General features: G+C 45.2%; 3 protein-coding genes across 3 annotated transcripts; all 3 read right to left on the bottom strand.

Moving 5' to 3' along the window:
• Positions 1-2,871: 2,871 nt before the first annotated feature.
• Positions 2,872-5,682, bottom strand: LOC139112705 (uncharacterized). The gene has a single exon (XM_070673777.1). It carries the CDS (start codon positions 5,680-5,682, stop codon positions 2,872-2,874), a length of 2,811 nt encoding a protein of 936 aa, XP_070529878.1.
• Positions 5,683-6,111: 429 nt separating this feature from the next.
• LOC139112708 (uncharacterized) lies at positions 6,112-8,828 on the bottom strand. Its single transcript, XM_070673778.1, has 2 exons — positions 8,723-8,828; positions 6,112-6,860 (listed from the first exon to the last, which is right to left on the bottom strand). Exons 1-2 carry the CDS (start codon positions 8,826-8,828, stop codon positions 6,112-6,114), a joined length of 855 nt encoding a protein of 284 aa, XP_070529879.1.
• Positions 8,829-10,876: 2,048 nt separating this feature from the next.
• On the bottom strand, positions 10,877-11,782 carry LOC139112709 (uncharacterized). The gene has a single exon (XM_070673779.1). The coding sequence runs from the start codon at positions 11,780-11,782 to the stop codon at positions 10,877-10,879; it is 906 nt and encodes a 301-aa protein (XP_070529880.1).
• Positions 11,783-14,664: the final 2,882 nt, after the last annotated feature.

The raw sequence follows: 14,664 nt of genomic DNA on the forward strand, positions 1-14,664 counted from the left end.
AAGGCAGATGATCCAGCAGCCGGTTCATGAGGCGTTGAAAGGTTTGCGAAGAATTCCGCAGACCGAGCGGCATGCCCAGGAATTCAAACAGTCCGAAAGGCGTTGTCACCGCTGTTTTCGGGACGTCCTCCGGAGCCACAGGCACATGGTAGTAGGCCCGCTGCAAATCTACCTTGGAGAAGACAGTGCTGTTGTGACACTCCTGCAACAGGTCTTCTATGATGGGCAGCGGGTAGCTGTCTGGTATTGTAACGGAGTTAATCTTGCGGTAGTCCCCGGTAGCTCTCCAATCTCCAGTCTTCTTGGGCACAAGGTGCAGCGGGCTCGCCCACGGGCTAGCCGAGGGACGGATAATGCCCCTGGCAAGGAGGGTGTTGAACTCCTTGCGAGCCGCGGCCAATTTCTCACCGATCAGACGGCGAGGTCGCTCTGAAATCGGGGGCCCCTGGGTGCAGATGTGATGCTGCACCGTTTCCTTGATATCCACGAAGACGACGGAGGTGGGCGCCGTGAGATCAGTAAAACTGGAGATAAGCTTCTCGTAATCTCGCGCAATGGAGCCGGTCGGCAGTTGTTCCCGAGAAATCGGCGAAATGTTGAAGAAGGAGGCCGGAAGCTGAGATCCCCTGACAGACAGCGATGTCAGCGGATCCTGCAGAAGTTCCCTTCTCAAATCCACGATGAGTCCGTAATGGGAGAGAAAGTATGCTCCCAGGATAGCCGTAGAGATGTCAGCTATCGTAAAATCCCACTCGAAATCGCGGCGAAGACCGAGATTGAGATTCAAATGTCTCTGTCCGAAGGTGTCGATGCGCGACGCGTTTGCCGCAAAGAGTTTGAGTCCGCACGGGCGCGAGTCTTCACAAGACGAGCGCGGCAGAAGAGAAATGGCGGAACCGGAATCCACCAGAAAGAATAAACGCGAACGACGATCGCGCACATGAAGGCGGTTTTCAGAGTTCAGCTTGCCAACGTGGGCCGCCTGCGACGTTGGAAAGCTTAGTTTCCCGAGGGTGCCGGAGACGAGGCAGCCTGAAAATCGCAAGGCTGCTGACAGTTTTTCGCGGCCTTTCCCCAGCGCCGATGATAATAGCACACTTTGTCCACACGCGTGCTGGGAGGCGTCGACAAAGATGATAATGATCGCGATCGCGGACGTTCACGCGAGCGAGAGCGGCGCTCGGCAGGAGGATCGGCCTTCATTAGGTCGAACATATTCCGGTTCAAGGTAATCAATTTCGCGAGCGAAACGCGACAGGCGTGAATCGTGTCGGCCAGATCGGCGGCAGAGGAAGGCGAATCCTCGGATCGCTCGCGGTTGCGTTCGGACGAGGGAGACGGAGTTTCGGAGAACGTAGAAACAGGCGTTGTTGATGCCTCGGTTTTGATCTTCTTTGGAGGCTGGGAGATGGCCATGACTTGAGAGCCATTGTCCATCATCTCGTCGGCCGCGGTCGCGAGTTCGTCGAGCGTAGACGCGTGAAAGATACGCAAAAGTCTCTGCGAGCTAGCCGGAAGTAAATCGAGCCACTTGACGCGTAAAACGGCCTCGGTGGCCCTGTCGCCAGCCAGAGTTCGCATATGGCGAAGCAACTGGGACGGCTTTCTGTCACCCAGCTCCAGCTGAGTGAGAAGCTTTCGTAACTGGCGATCTGCGGAATCGCTTAAGCGTTCGAGAATAGATGCCTTAAGGCGATTGTACTTGCCGGAGGCAGGAGGCTTCTTGATGATGTCAGCCACCTCCTGGAGGCTGTCGACGTCGAGCTTGGCAACCACCATGTTGAATTTGCTGCTATCGGCGGTTATGCGGTGGATTTGAAAGGTGGCTTCCACCTGGAAGAACCACAACTCTGGGTTGTCCTTCCAAAAGGCCGGAAGTCGGCAGCTGGCTGCCAGCTCCGAAGTTTCCTCCGGATGAGTGCCAGGCACGCGCGGCGGCGGAGGCGCCGCGTGAGGCGTTGATTGAGCCGCACGAGGGGAAGCCGTTGGCCCGTCGTTGCGAGTCAGGTCGACGTAATCGGCCGAGGCAGCCTCGCCTGTCGCAGGCTGGTCCGATTCAGCGGAGGACATCTCCTTCGACGGGGTGAGCATGTTGGCCATGTTCACAAGAACTCGCGCACAAATAACTTGGAGTCAAGTCAAGAAAAGAGTAGTCACTTGGGCGACAGAACACTCAGATCACGTCGGGGTCACCAATTTGGGAATCTCACTAACTCGCGGGATAGGGAACGCGCAGGATAGCAAAATAACCCAAGAAATAAAGTACCAATAATAAGAGTATATTTCACCAATATAAAAACCAATATAAAGTTAATGTAAAAAAGGAATTCAGACGATGACAAAGGAAATACGAAGATTCGATATAAAGTTAAAGGGGGAAAATCGTCGCGTGCGCGCGGAACGACTTCGAGTGCTGGACTGACGCTCCAAAGCGTCGCCAGCAAGGAAGCGCAAGAGGAAGCCTCTTTGTGGCTTATCAGCCCTTTGTTAAAGACGGGACTTCCCGATGCATCACGCGAGCTGATGCAATGCTGCGTCAGCGGAAGCTGACGAAAAAGCTTCCAGAAGGTATGAGGTCCAGGGTCCAGGGTCCCGTTGCCAAGCCAGGCTGTTGCTAGGCAAGGGAGAAGATAGTGCGCGGCACTATCAATTGCTTGCGCCGACGGCCGGCCGCAGGTGATACCGGAACCGTCATCTGTTGAGGTGCGGGCAAATCCGCACCCACAAATAGTTTCTTTCGAGTAGATTCTTATGGTGACAGAAAAATAATATCATTTGAAACAAAGCCTCTCATATAACCAGACTGGCGTCGCTCTGACGGCATTCGATAGTCTGGCGTTTAAAACGTTCGAATAGCATCATCTAATGATCTTAAACATTTCCGCCCGCCTCGTCAGAAGCTGACGAATTTTTTGCAAAGGAAGTATCTTGTACAGGCAAAGGAACAATTTTAACGGCGGGTCGCGTAAATGTGGATGATGCAGTGCGTACTGTTATCACCCTAACTTGCCCATCAGAACCCGGATGAGTTCCTATAATTCGTGCAAGAGGCCATTTACCTGGCGACGTTGTTTCACCTTTGATTAGGCAGAGCATGCCTACTTGCAAATTTGGCTGAGTTGTTCGCCATTTAGAGCGTATATTTAGCGTGGGCAAATATTCGGCTGACCAACGCCGCCAGAAATGGTCACGCATTTTTTGCACGAGTTCCCAGCGGGAAAGTCTATTGTCGGATACATTAGCTAAGCATGGCTCGGGCACAGCATTTAACGCATTTCCTATCAGGAAGTGTCCTGGAGTTAGTGCTTCTAGATCCTCGGGATCATCGGAGAGTGGTATCAAAGGCCTAGAATTTAAACACGCTTCAATTTGCGTTAATAAAGTGTACATTTCCTCAAACGTTAGAGTAGCCTCTCCGATGACCCGTCGGATATGATGTTTCGTAGCCTTAACAGCAGCCTCCCAAATTCCGCCGAAATGAGGTGCAGATGGAGGATTAAATTTCCATTTAATTGCTTGATTTGCAATGGTTTGAGTAAATTCCTTACTCTTTATACTTTCAGCAAAGAATTTTCGTAATTCTTTGTCTGCTCCGACAAAATTAGTCCCTCGATCGCTTGAAATCGTGGAACAAATTCCTCTCCTAGAAATAAAACGCCGGAGGGCTGCTAAAAAGGCTGCTGTTGTATAATCTGAGACCAATTCAATATGTATTGCGCGCGTGGAAAAACATATAAAAATGGCCAAGAATGCTTTATGGGCTCGTTGCCCTCGACCCTTGCTTGTTTTGACCATTAAAGGTCCAGCGTAATCTATTCCGGTATTTAAAAATGGACGATTTACCGTAACCCGAGCTTGCGGTAAATCGCTTATTTGAGGATGCGGAGATGTGCCTCTCCAACGAACACATGGTACGCAGTTTTTAATGTGCTCCTTTACTGATGCTCTGCCTCCCATAAGCCAATAGCGTTGCCTTATGGTTGACAGTGTCAGTTGCGGTCCCCCATGCAGGGTCTTTTTGTGGTAATGATCTATGATTAAAAAGGTTAAGTTTGAGCGCTTGGGTAATATTATCGGGTGCTGCTGATCCCGTGACAATGACGCATTTCGTAATCGACCGCCGATTCTTAAAATTCCGATCTCGCTTATAATAGGAGACAGAGAAGATAAAGCATTATTTCGAGAAAGCGATTTTCCCTCAGTCAATAATTTAATTTCTTCTGAGAACCAAAGTCGCTGTGTTGTTAGGATCCAGAAGTTAAGTGATTTATTTATTTCAGACCAAGATAATGGTCCCTTTGAGCTTCCCTTTAGCCAGCGTCGGCATAATGCAGTGACTCTTAATAACTTAAGTAATGTTGAGAATTTTAATAATAATTCATTCTCTTTTGGTAACGTGGTTATAGTAAATACGTGAGACCTTTGCTCGTTTTTAACAGCAATTAATTCTTCAGAATTAATTTCAAAATTACTTAGATTTGGTTGTTCAATATTATTTTGCCTGAGCCATTTCGGGCCTGACCACCAGAGCGGGTGATTTTGTAGTTCGCTTGGCAAGAGACCGCGAGAAGCGCAGTCGGCAGGATTTTCATGACCTGGAATATGGTTCCAGTAAGCAGATGGTAATGCTTGCTGGATTTCCGATACGCGGTTCGCTACATAGGTGGTCCATTTTGAGGGGTGACCCTTGAGCCAGGCAAGAGTTACGGTAGAATCAGACCATAGATTAATGCTATTAAATTTTAATTTTATAGTAGCTTGAACGTGAACAACTAATCGAGTTAAAAGAGTGGCGGCGCACAATTCTAATCGAGGTAAAGATATTTTTTTTAGCGGTGCTACGCGAGTTTTGGCTTGTAATAATGATATTTTAAATTCATTATTCTGACTAATTTTAACAAAAATTACTGCAGCGTAGGCTCGCTCGGAGGCATCTGCGAAGCCATGTAATTCTATTAAAGATGTTGTTTCCGTGGTCATAAGCCATCGCGGTATTTTAATTTCCGACAATTTTATTAATTCATTGCGAAATTGATGCCATAAATTGAAATCATCTTTATCTAACGGATGATCCCAATCATTTCCCTTAAGCCAGAGCGTTTGGATTAAGATTTTTGCTTTAATAATAACCGGCGCAAGCCAGCCGAGAGGATCGAAAAGCCGAGCTGTTTCGGACAGCACTATTCTTTTTGTAGGTACTTGATTTTCTATTGGTGTTACATGAAAATAAAAGAAATCCTCTGTAGGATTCCAGCGAAGGCCTAAAATAGTATGCGTAATGTCACTGTGAAAATCTACTGGACCCTTGCTTGGTTCAGGTGTCGGTATTATTTTGCTTAGTTCATTGCTATTGAACGACCATTTGGCTAAGGGGAAGCCGCCCGCCGTGCAAATATTAATTAATTGCGTAATTAAGACCTTTGCGGATGATACTGAGTCTGCGCCAGTCAAAATATCGTCCATGTATATTTCATGACGGAGAACCGATGCACCTAAGGGAAAATTGTTCGCTTCATCGAGAGCTAATTGCTTAATTACTCTGTTAGCTAAATATGGCGCAGAACATAATCCGTAAGTAATAGTATTTAATTTATAATCAAAATATTCATAAAGAGAACTCGGACGCCAAATTATCCGCTGGTAGTCTCGATCCTCTGGGTGAATTTCAATCTGCCGATACATTTTTTCAATGTCTGTGGTTATAGCTATCTGATACCGTCGCCAATTAGAAATTATATCAGAAAGTGCAGTGTTGTAACCTGAGCTGCACTTCAAAGAATGCGCTCTGGTTGCAAATCACCCCGGAAATACCTTGCGTATTTCGACATCGGGCAAGGACCTCGGGATTATCGTCCGATGTCGAAACAAGGAAATGAACATTTAACAATTATTAAAAGGCCGCGCGGTTGACGAACCTCTCCGGTCAACCACCGCGGCCGAAACTCGCTGAGGTTGCAACTTGGCCGAGTATATGAGCGACGGCTCGGAAGCCGTCGCGGGCACTCCTATCAGGAGAAACGTGACGCGTAACAAGTGTATCAACGAAAGAAATAAAACAAGTACAGCACGTTTTTAAAAGACAAGTATTTATTCGCCTACACCCGGCTCCTCTCAACTGGTGGCACACGTTCCGGCGAACGGACCCACACTCGCACCGTACCACGGTGTAACAGCAGGAAGTAGGTTAGGACCGTTAAGCAATACATCATTAAGGGACTCTGAATTTTTAAAGCGTGCAGAGGCATTGAAAACTACTCGTAATCTTGAATTAGGGTCATTGCTCTTAAATACCCCATGATGAGGCAGGTAATAATGCTTGTCAAATGTCGGAGGCGTTGTTTTGGACATGTGTCCTAACATTTCGTACTCGTGTAAAAAATAATTGTATTGAAATTGTAATTGTGGTTGTGAGTCAAGGCGTTTTTCTAACTTAGAAAAAATATTAATTGATGATGGTCGAGAGTTTGCAAATTCCGGACCTTGCTTAGCGAACGGTAGTCTGACCATATAGCGGCCTGATGGCAATCGTTGAGTGGTTTCAATAAAGAATTCCTCGCACTTTCGATCTGCGTCGGTAAGAGGAATTGGTTTTAATGGTAATTCTTCCTGTTGCCAGAAACGTGATACCAGTTCTACTATATTTTCTTGAGTTTGGCAATGATTTATTGAGACAAAAGAAGCAGACTGAATTTCACCCGTAGATCCGGATAAAATCCATCCTAAAGCTGTTTTTAAAGCTATGGGCATTTTAGCTGTGCCCTTTCGCAAACCATTTTCTATTATAATGGCGTGAACTTCCGCTCCTAAAATTAAATCTATCGGATCGTTAGAGGAAAATTCAGGATCAGCAAGCACTAGGCCTTGCAAATGTGGCCATGATTCGTTATTGTTATGTGACGTCAGAAATTAAAATTTCCACTAAATAAAGTTCCTAGATCCTAGTAAAATCGATTCGACCAATGACACGAGAGTGAAGATTCTCAACCTGGTCTTTTGGATAGACGGTCCCTCTCCGTAAGAAATAATCTATGGTAGACTTTAAGAATAATAACCCATATGTTAATGATAAAACAGAACGTACAGCGACATTCTAAAATATTTACGCATAATGTCAATTTAAAGGAACTTGATTACATTAATACATAATTTTTCCATATATTAACAATTCATGAGCCGTGCGCGACTCATTCTCTTATACCACCGTATACTCTCGCGCTTTCGAAAAACTTGTTCTATTAAATTGATAAAATGCAACGCGTTCTGCCAAATAATTATAGATTATTAGAATAAGTATTTTTCCTTTGAACAAGAGCCAGCCAAGAAGGCGCCAAAAGCCAAGAGTGCGAACAATAAACAGCCCAAGACATCGGATCCTCGAGTCGCACACGCGGTCCCTAATTGCTTAATTTATGAGATACACAAAATGGAGGCGCCGCGCTCTATCTGCTGACATACGATAAACACTACGGCTAAGCCGATGTCTCTGGCTGACTATTGATCACCAAAGGAAAATTCCATTATTAAAACTCTAAGAACACGTGGAATAAACTAAAATTCAATAATTTAATAATTTAATGATTACAGAAAGTAACATTCGTTTACTGAATTTTGTAATATTAAATCTGTATCACTTTCGCCAGCACTACCACCTTTTCTTAGAGTTTACCAAATTTAATACTTTTAGTGATACCGAACGATCCTATTTAAGGATATTTTACTTAAGTATTAAAATTACTTTTAAGAAAAGAGATCATCCATGTTACCATATGAGAGCACCCCAGTACATGTATTCAGCGCCTACCGAATGGCTAACTGGCAACCATGCTTGTCAGCCGCGCTGCCATTCCACAGGCGCAGTATTGCGATAATCATAAGCGCGCCGATAATTATTAATTAAAATTACTTGTCACAATTATATCACGTCCATTGTAAATGCACGTACACACGAGCGCATACATCTTTCTCTTTAAAAAATTGAAATTAAGAATATTAACGAGTTTACTCTCATGTGTACCTGCATAATTTTTATAAATAATTATTTTAATATACCCGCAAGATTTATCTGTGACTCTGAATGCTTAAAACTTAAAACGCGTGAGAATAAACTTTCGCACGGCATTAGATCAGTCGCCAATTCTAGGAACGCATAGTTTCGCGATATCTAACAATAACATTCAGAGCTACAGGTTTCAATCGCACCGCTATCAACGCTAGGGGACCGAAACCCCCAAATTAATAAACAGTACATGTACGAAGAATTCCATACGATTTCTCCGCCGCTAGCCGCGTCATACCGAAAATCTAAGACGCAAAAGGCCCCCTTCCCTGTCGTCTAATGCAAGGGATGCTAGACCTATATAAGCGGGCCCGCGGCCCGAGCGAGCGTTCAGTCTTTTTCAAAAATCCAAGAAGTGTGTAATTGCGGAAGCTACCCGAGGGTCACGAAGCCGCTGTAACCGAATCACGCTGCGTCTGTCTGGACCAACCATCCGATTTGTAAAGGCGCCGTGTCTTCTTTTTAATAAACTCAAAGTAAGTTGATTAAATTTTGAAATAATTCTTCCCATCTCTAAACTCGATCCTCTTAATATTAAGAAAAATAGATGTGACTAATTATTGGTACATCTACAAGCCTTAGGGGCTTAAAGAGAACGATTAGAGCGTAAAAGTTAATATTGGCCGCTAAGTCGTTTTTCTCTTCCTCCTCTGTATTAAACCATACCTTTGTTTCCTAATAAATTATCAAACCGATTGCTCAAAAGTGCAGATTTGTTTTTCCGCTGCGAAGCTTGCATTACGACCTGAGGGTTGTCTGCAGTACTCGCCATCTCAAAATACAAATTCTCGCATTTTGCAAATCGGATCCCTCTCATTCCTCAATATTTGCTTAATAGTATAGATTTGTTGTTTCGCTGCGAAATGTGCATCACGACCTGAGGGTTGTCTGCAATTACTCGCCATCTTACTTAACAAATCTTAACTTTTCGCAAATCAAGCCTTTCTTATTTCAATCATTAATTGCTCAACAGTGCAGGTTCGATTTTCGCTGCGAACAGTGCATCACGACCAAAGGGTCGTCTGCAATATTCGCCATCTTAAATACGAATCCTGGCATTTCGCAATTAAATTTCCTTCTCCTTACAATCGTCTGTATCTCAATATACCACGATTCCACCTTTCCTTAAAATCGTCTGCAAGCATGTGCATAATCGAAACGCAGATGCACAATTGCATTACGATCTGAAGGATTGTTTGCAAATACGTGCAACTCCACCTCGATCAGCACACTTCTGCATTACAATTTCCCTTCTCTCCAATTGTCTGCGAGTAATGTGCTTAATTAGTATTTTGACGCATAGCCGCACCACGATCTGAACGGTCGTCTGCGATTCATGCAATTCAAAGACAATAGGCATACCTTCCGCATCACAATTCTCCTTTCTTATTCCATAAAATCATTTGCTTAATAGTGCAAGCTCGATGAAAATCGTCTGCATTTACGCATTATGATTCTAGATGGTATGGAGGAAAAAATATAGAGGCGGAAAGAAAAGGCGTGAAAGGGCGGAGATTTATCGGCGTTTGAGGGAGCTCATCGCCGCAGAGAAAGAGGCCGCCAACCATCCTTCAAGTTCTCCCCCTCCCAGTTCGTTCGGGGCACCCGAGAAGACCGCCCCGAAAGACCCGCAACCTGGGCCATCGAAGCCCAGAGGCCCTAGAATTCTTACCATTCAAAAGGGCCATTTTATTACTGTCCACCGCCCTCCCCGAATAATCGAAACCATCGATCTTACTACTTCCGACACCGACGTGGAAGTCCTGGGCGAAAATCCTCCCAAAACAATAGACAGATTATTTAATAAGATAATTAGTAATTGTACACCTAAGGAGAATAAAAACTAAAATAAAAAGATCTACTCTTGTAACTTCTTACGATAAGGCAGAAACGGCTCTTGCCATCCCGGGGTATAATCGGTGCATGCAGATTGCCCCTTAAACTAAAGAAGAGCAACTCCAACCTAGACCCTAGGGTACCTAGAGAGGAGAATTAAAATATCGACGCTCTGGTCCTTTTCACTATTTCCCTAGAAATCCCTAAATCTATAAGTCGAGACGTCACAGTTAATAATACGCTGCGTATTAACGGTAACACGGGGTAAAATTAATGCCGAAATCGTTACACAAAAGTCCTGATTTACGCAAGATTTTAAATTGAAATTTACACGACCGCGCGCGTAACAAGTTTTATCGCCACCAATGCCGAAAATTGTGGTGGTGTCGGATTTTCGGGGTAAACGTAGTTTTTCTACGAGAGCTTCCGAAATAATTGATACCTCCGAACCCGGGTCTATGAGCGCTCGCACTATTATTTTTTTGTTATACTTCTCGTCCTAGACTCGTCTCGTTACAGACTCGTCCAGTTACATAATTACGCAAATGGAGAGACGTGACTGAGGCGCTTTGCGTGGCGGGACGCTCTTCCGGCTTTTGCGACGAGTTGGTTGACGGACCTGTTGAAGTTGAACCTGCTGGCAATGAACCTGCTGGTTGAGTTGTTCTGTGCATGATTGCTGGGCTTCGCAGGAAGGTTTCGTGAATGGTTGAGTGGTGCCGTCTTCCGCAGGAGACACAACTTTTCTTTGAAGGACACTGGCTAACGGCATGCTTTCCAAAGCAATTGATGCACAAACTATTTTCGGCGGCATAGTCTCGGCGCGCTGCAGGCCCTTTCCTGGAGAACTCACTACATGCAAGGATATAATGGTCTCCCTTGCATAAAAAGCATGAGGAGGGCTTACCTCCCGTGGTAAACGGCGCGGTGTGCGTAACCAAAGCTCGGGCTGGCTTGGAAACAGTCGTTGTTTTTGTCGAGGTGTCATGTCCCGCAGGGTATAGAGCTTCTAAAGCCCGCAATCGATTTTCCAAAAGTTTTTAACTCTTCAAAGGTGGGTGGTTCGGTAGTGCCACCGATCGTTGTTTCCCACTCGCGGCGTGAACGAGAATCTAATAGTTCGATCACTAAATGAATAAAGAGATCGTTGTCAGTAATGGGGCGGCGAATTCCTTCCATTGTTCCGGCAGTCTGAAGTACATTATGGAAGAGTCGTCTTAGTTCTTGGACAGACTCCGTCCGCATCTTTGGCAATGAGGTAAATGTTGAAAAGCAGGATCGCACAAGCATACGTTTATTAGCATAATATTCTTTCAACATAGTCCAAACTCGTTCATAGTTATCGGCGGTGGTAGGAATATTTTTTACTAACTGCTCTGCCTCACCCTTGAGACAGCAGCGTAAATAATGGAGTTTTTCTACCTCCATTAATGATGAATCTCGGGCTATCATTGATTGGAAAAGATCCTTGAATGCGGGCCAGTCCTCAAATTTTCCAAAAAAAGTAGGCAGTTGAATGCGAGGAAGCTGGCGTCGAGAGGAAACTTCGCTCTCACGCAGGGAGAGCTCGGATTTTTCCTCCGTTTTGCGATGTTCTTCGGCGAGATCCATCAAGATCGCCCGCTGCGAGACGTAGGCTTCTTCGACCATGCTATAGGCATCGGCCTTAACATAATCATGCTCGGCAAGTTCCGTCCAAAAACTCGTATGAAGAGTTTCATGACCCTTTTCGAATTTGCTCCAGTAATTATCGAGAAGTCTCAAGCGAGTCTCGATGGAGCCGGGAGTGATTTTAGCCGCACCTCCCTTTTTTAAATTTTCCACCGAGCGTGAAATACGCCCGTACAAATCCGTCTGGCTACGGATTAATGAATCCATGCTTTGACTCATGTCGATTTAGACTTTTGCACAACACTGCACTGTAACAAGTTTTTCGAAAGGCAAGGATATGCGTATCCGGCTCGAAGGACCAAAAAATGTTTGCACTAAGATGGAGGTTCGGACGAAAAACTTGAATACAGGTTGCACTTTATAAATTTTATTTCCTTTTTTTTTGCACTGATTAACACTTAGCCACTGCTGGGCTCGAAAGGATAGAAATTATTACAATGTTTTAAATTTAGCAAGAATGGCTCTGCTGGCCGCGATAGTATTAGCGAGAGATGCGTTCTTAATGCGTTCAAGAAGGCGACTGACTTGAGAGGCATTGCTTCAAAGAGAGCAGAGCAGTTTTCTATTGTAACAAAGAGCATCTTAGGTTTCGTTCGGGACCGTCCCGTCTTAAGTGAGATAAGGCACGGAAAATTTTGAATAGTTTCTTTCGAGTAGATTCTTATGGTGACAGAAAAATAATATCATTTGAAACAAAGCCTCTCATATAACCAGACTGGCGTCGCTCTGACGGCATTCGATAGTCTGGCGTTTAAAACGTTCGAATAGCATCATCTAATGATCTTAAACACCAACATCATAAGGTTTTTAGCATAGGGTATTATGTATGCTGTTCATACAACAAGTCGCTATCAATGTATCGGTTTCATTGCGGTAATAACTGTGTTGCATGGTTCGCCGAGGAACTTAAAAATTTAGCGCATAATGTAAAAACAATTTTATCAGCTAATGTACCCATGGCTGATTTTACACGAGACGAGTTGGAAAATTTTAACAAAGCTACACATTGTCACATATGTGAAAAACCATTTGTATCAGATGACATACGAGTCCGCGATCACTGTCACTTAACCGGTCGATATAGAGGACCAGCACATTCAAATTGTAATATAAATTATATGGATTCGAATTGTATTCCCATAGTTTTTCATAATTTATCGGGTTACGATGCACATTTTATTATCAAAGAAATTGCAACTGCCTATGAAGGAACTATAAAACTGCTTCCCATAACGAAAGAGAAATATATATCATTTACAAAAAATGTTAAAAGCACCACTGATAATAGAAATAATTGTATAAAATTAAGGTTTATTGATTTATTTAAATTTCTAAATACAAGTCTTGAGAAGTTAGCATCATTTCTAAGTAAAGATAAATTGCGAGTGTCGCGATATGAATTTTCTAATCTAACTAATGAAAATTTTGATTTATTAACACGTAAAGGAGTCTTTCCATATGAATATGTTGATAGTATTGAAAAATTGGAAGATGTATGTTTGCCTCCACTTGAATCATTTTACAGCTCATTGACTGATGATACAGTATCCGAAAATGATTATGCACACGCTATAGATATCTGGCAACGATTCTCAATTCAAACGCTCGGAGAATACAGTGTTGTAACCCGACCCTGGCAACAGCAAGGCCACGCACGCGAAAGCCGGGTTGACAACCAGCGTCGATCGGATCATCCGATCGCGGAATCCGCTGACCGATCGACGCCTTGAACTTTTCGCCTAGGCAATGACCGAACGCGGTCACTGTCCTACGCGCCCGGAATCCGCGGACTGTTGCTTTTCCGCCTTAGCAACAGTCGCGTATAAAACCCGCGGCCACCGAATGTCCGCGGGTCATTCTGATAATCACTACGACGGGGTAACGCTGCCCGAAGCCGAAGAACTTAACAAAAGGGAAATAAAAAGACATCGAAGTAAAAACAAGTGTGATCTTTTATTCACGGCCCTCGCTGAGTTACACATAGTTCCGGGAGGACGGACCCCTTGCACCGTCCGGGTGCAACATTTCTGGTGGCAACGGTGGGATCCGCCCCCCCGGCGAGGCACCGCTCCGGCGACGTCCCGTTATTCACGACGGGCCATATAGAAGATCTCTGAAACAGAAAACAAAAGTAAGACGTCGGACTCATCCTACACAGAAGAAGAGGACTAGGACAGCACAAGCAGCGGTTCTGCCGATATCGCACGCGCTCGACACCGGAGAGGCCAAACAGCTGGGAGATAAGCCGAGGTAGCAGCAGCCCGGCCGCAGCCACTCGAAGGAACGGACAGCCGTGGACAAGGATCGGAAGGGAAAGGCAACGAGAAAACCCGGAAGCAGAGACAGCGCCATGCGACACCTTGCGTTAGTGTAAGTCCGAAATATAATTTTATTGTAAATCTTAACCCGACTAGTCGATGTCGGACGAAGACTCCGGTTTGCGAGCCCAAATAGCCAACGAATCTTGGCTACATAGCGAATCAGGCCGCCGGGCACGGCGACCACCCCCTGAGAACCCCATAGGCATTGCAGCCGCCGCCCTACGCGAAATCCACGATAACGTGCGTCGGGCATTAAATACAGAGAGCGATAGCGAAAGCTCAGCCGAACTTGATCCGCGCGAAGAAACCGAACCGTGCGACGAAACCGACTTAAATTTAGCACGACTTACCGACGAAACGCAAAAAAGCGACCGGAAGAGGCTATTAGAAGAAACAGGTAGCGATATAAGCAACGTATCGCAACGCGGCGAATTCTCTCTTACCTCATACGACAGTAGTATATTTGATCCCGCGGAAATAGTAGACGAGTTAGAAATGCGACGACGCGGCCGAAACTCTACCCGCGATAATCAAGGGACCTCCTCAAGGCCCTATGAAAATCAACCAGTTGAAACAAGCCTCGGCGAGCAAATTTTCATGGTAACAGACCATGGCGATCGCGACGGAACGAGTGAGTCAAGGGAGGAAGCCGCCGGCGGCACCCCTGTGACAACCGCCGACACTGTAATAAAGCGGCCCAGACCCGAACCCCCTTCTCCGATCACACGGAGGCGCTCATCGGCACCCCATAGCGATACTTAAAGTACGATCTTGGACGCC

Source organism: Cardiocondyla obscurior, unplaced genomic scaffold (genome assembly GCF_019399895.1).
Source record: "Cardiocondyla obscurior isolate alpha-2009 unplaced genomic scaffold, Cobs3.1 scaffold43_0_327834, whole genome shotgun sequence".
NCBI lineage: Eukaryota > Metazoa > Arthropoda > Insecta > Hymenoptera > Formicidae > Cardiocondyla > Cardiocondyla obscurior.

Bases quoted from the DNA above. Each gene is read 5' to 3' on its own strand.
- LOC139112705 (XM_070673777.1), bottom strand. From the start codon at position 5,682: ATGTATCGGCAGATTGAAATTCACCCAGAGGATCGAGACTACCAGCGG.
- LOC139112708 (XM_070673778.1), bottom strand. From the start codon at position 8,828: ATGGCGAGTACTGCAGACAACCCTCAGGTCGTAATGCAAGCTTCGCAG. The intron at 6,861-8,722 runs GTATGGTTTAAT...CACATTTGCAAG, and splicing joins TAATTTATTAGGAAACAAAG to GCCTAGTGCTTGCTGATCCT.
- LOC139112709 (XM_070673779.1), bottom strand. From the start codon at position 11,782: ATGAGTCAAAGCATGGATTCATTAATCCGTAGCCAGACGGATTTGTAC.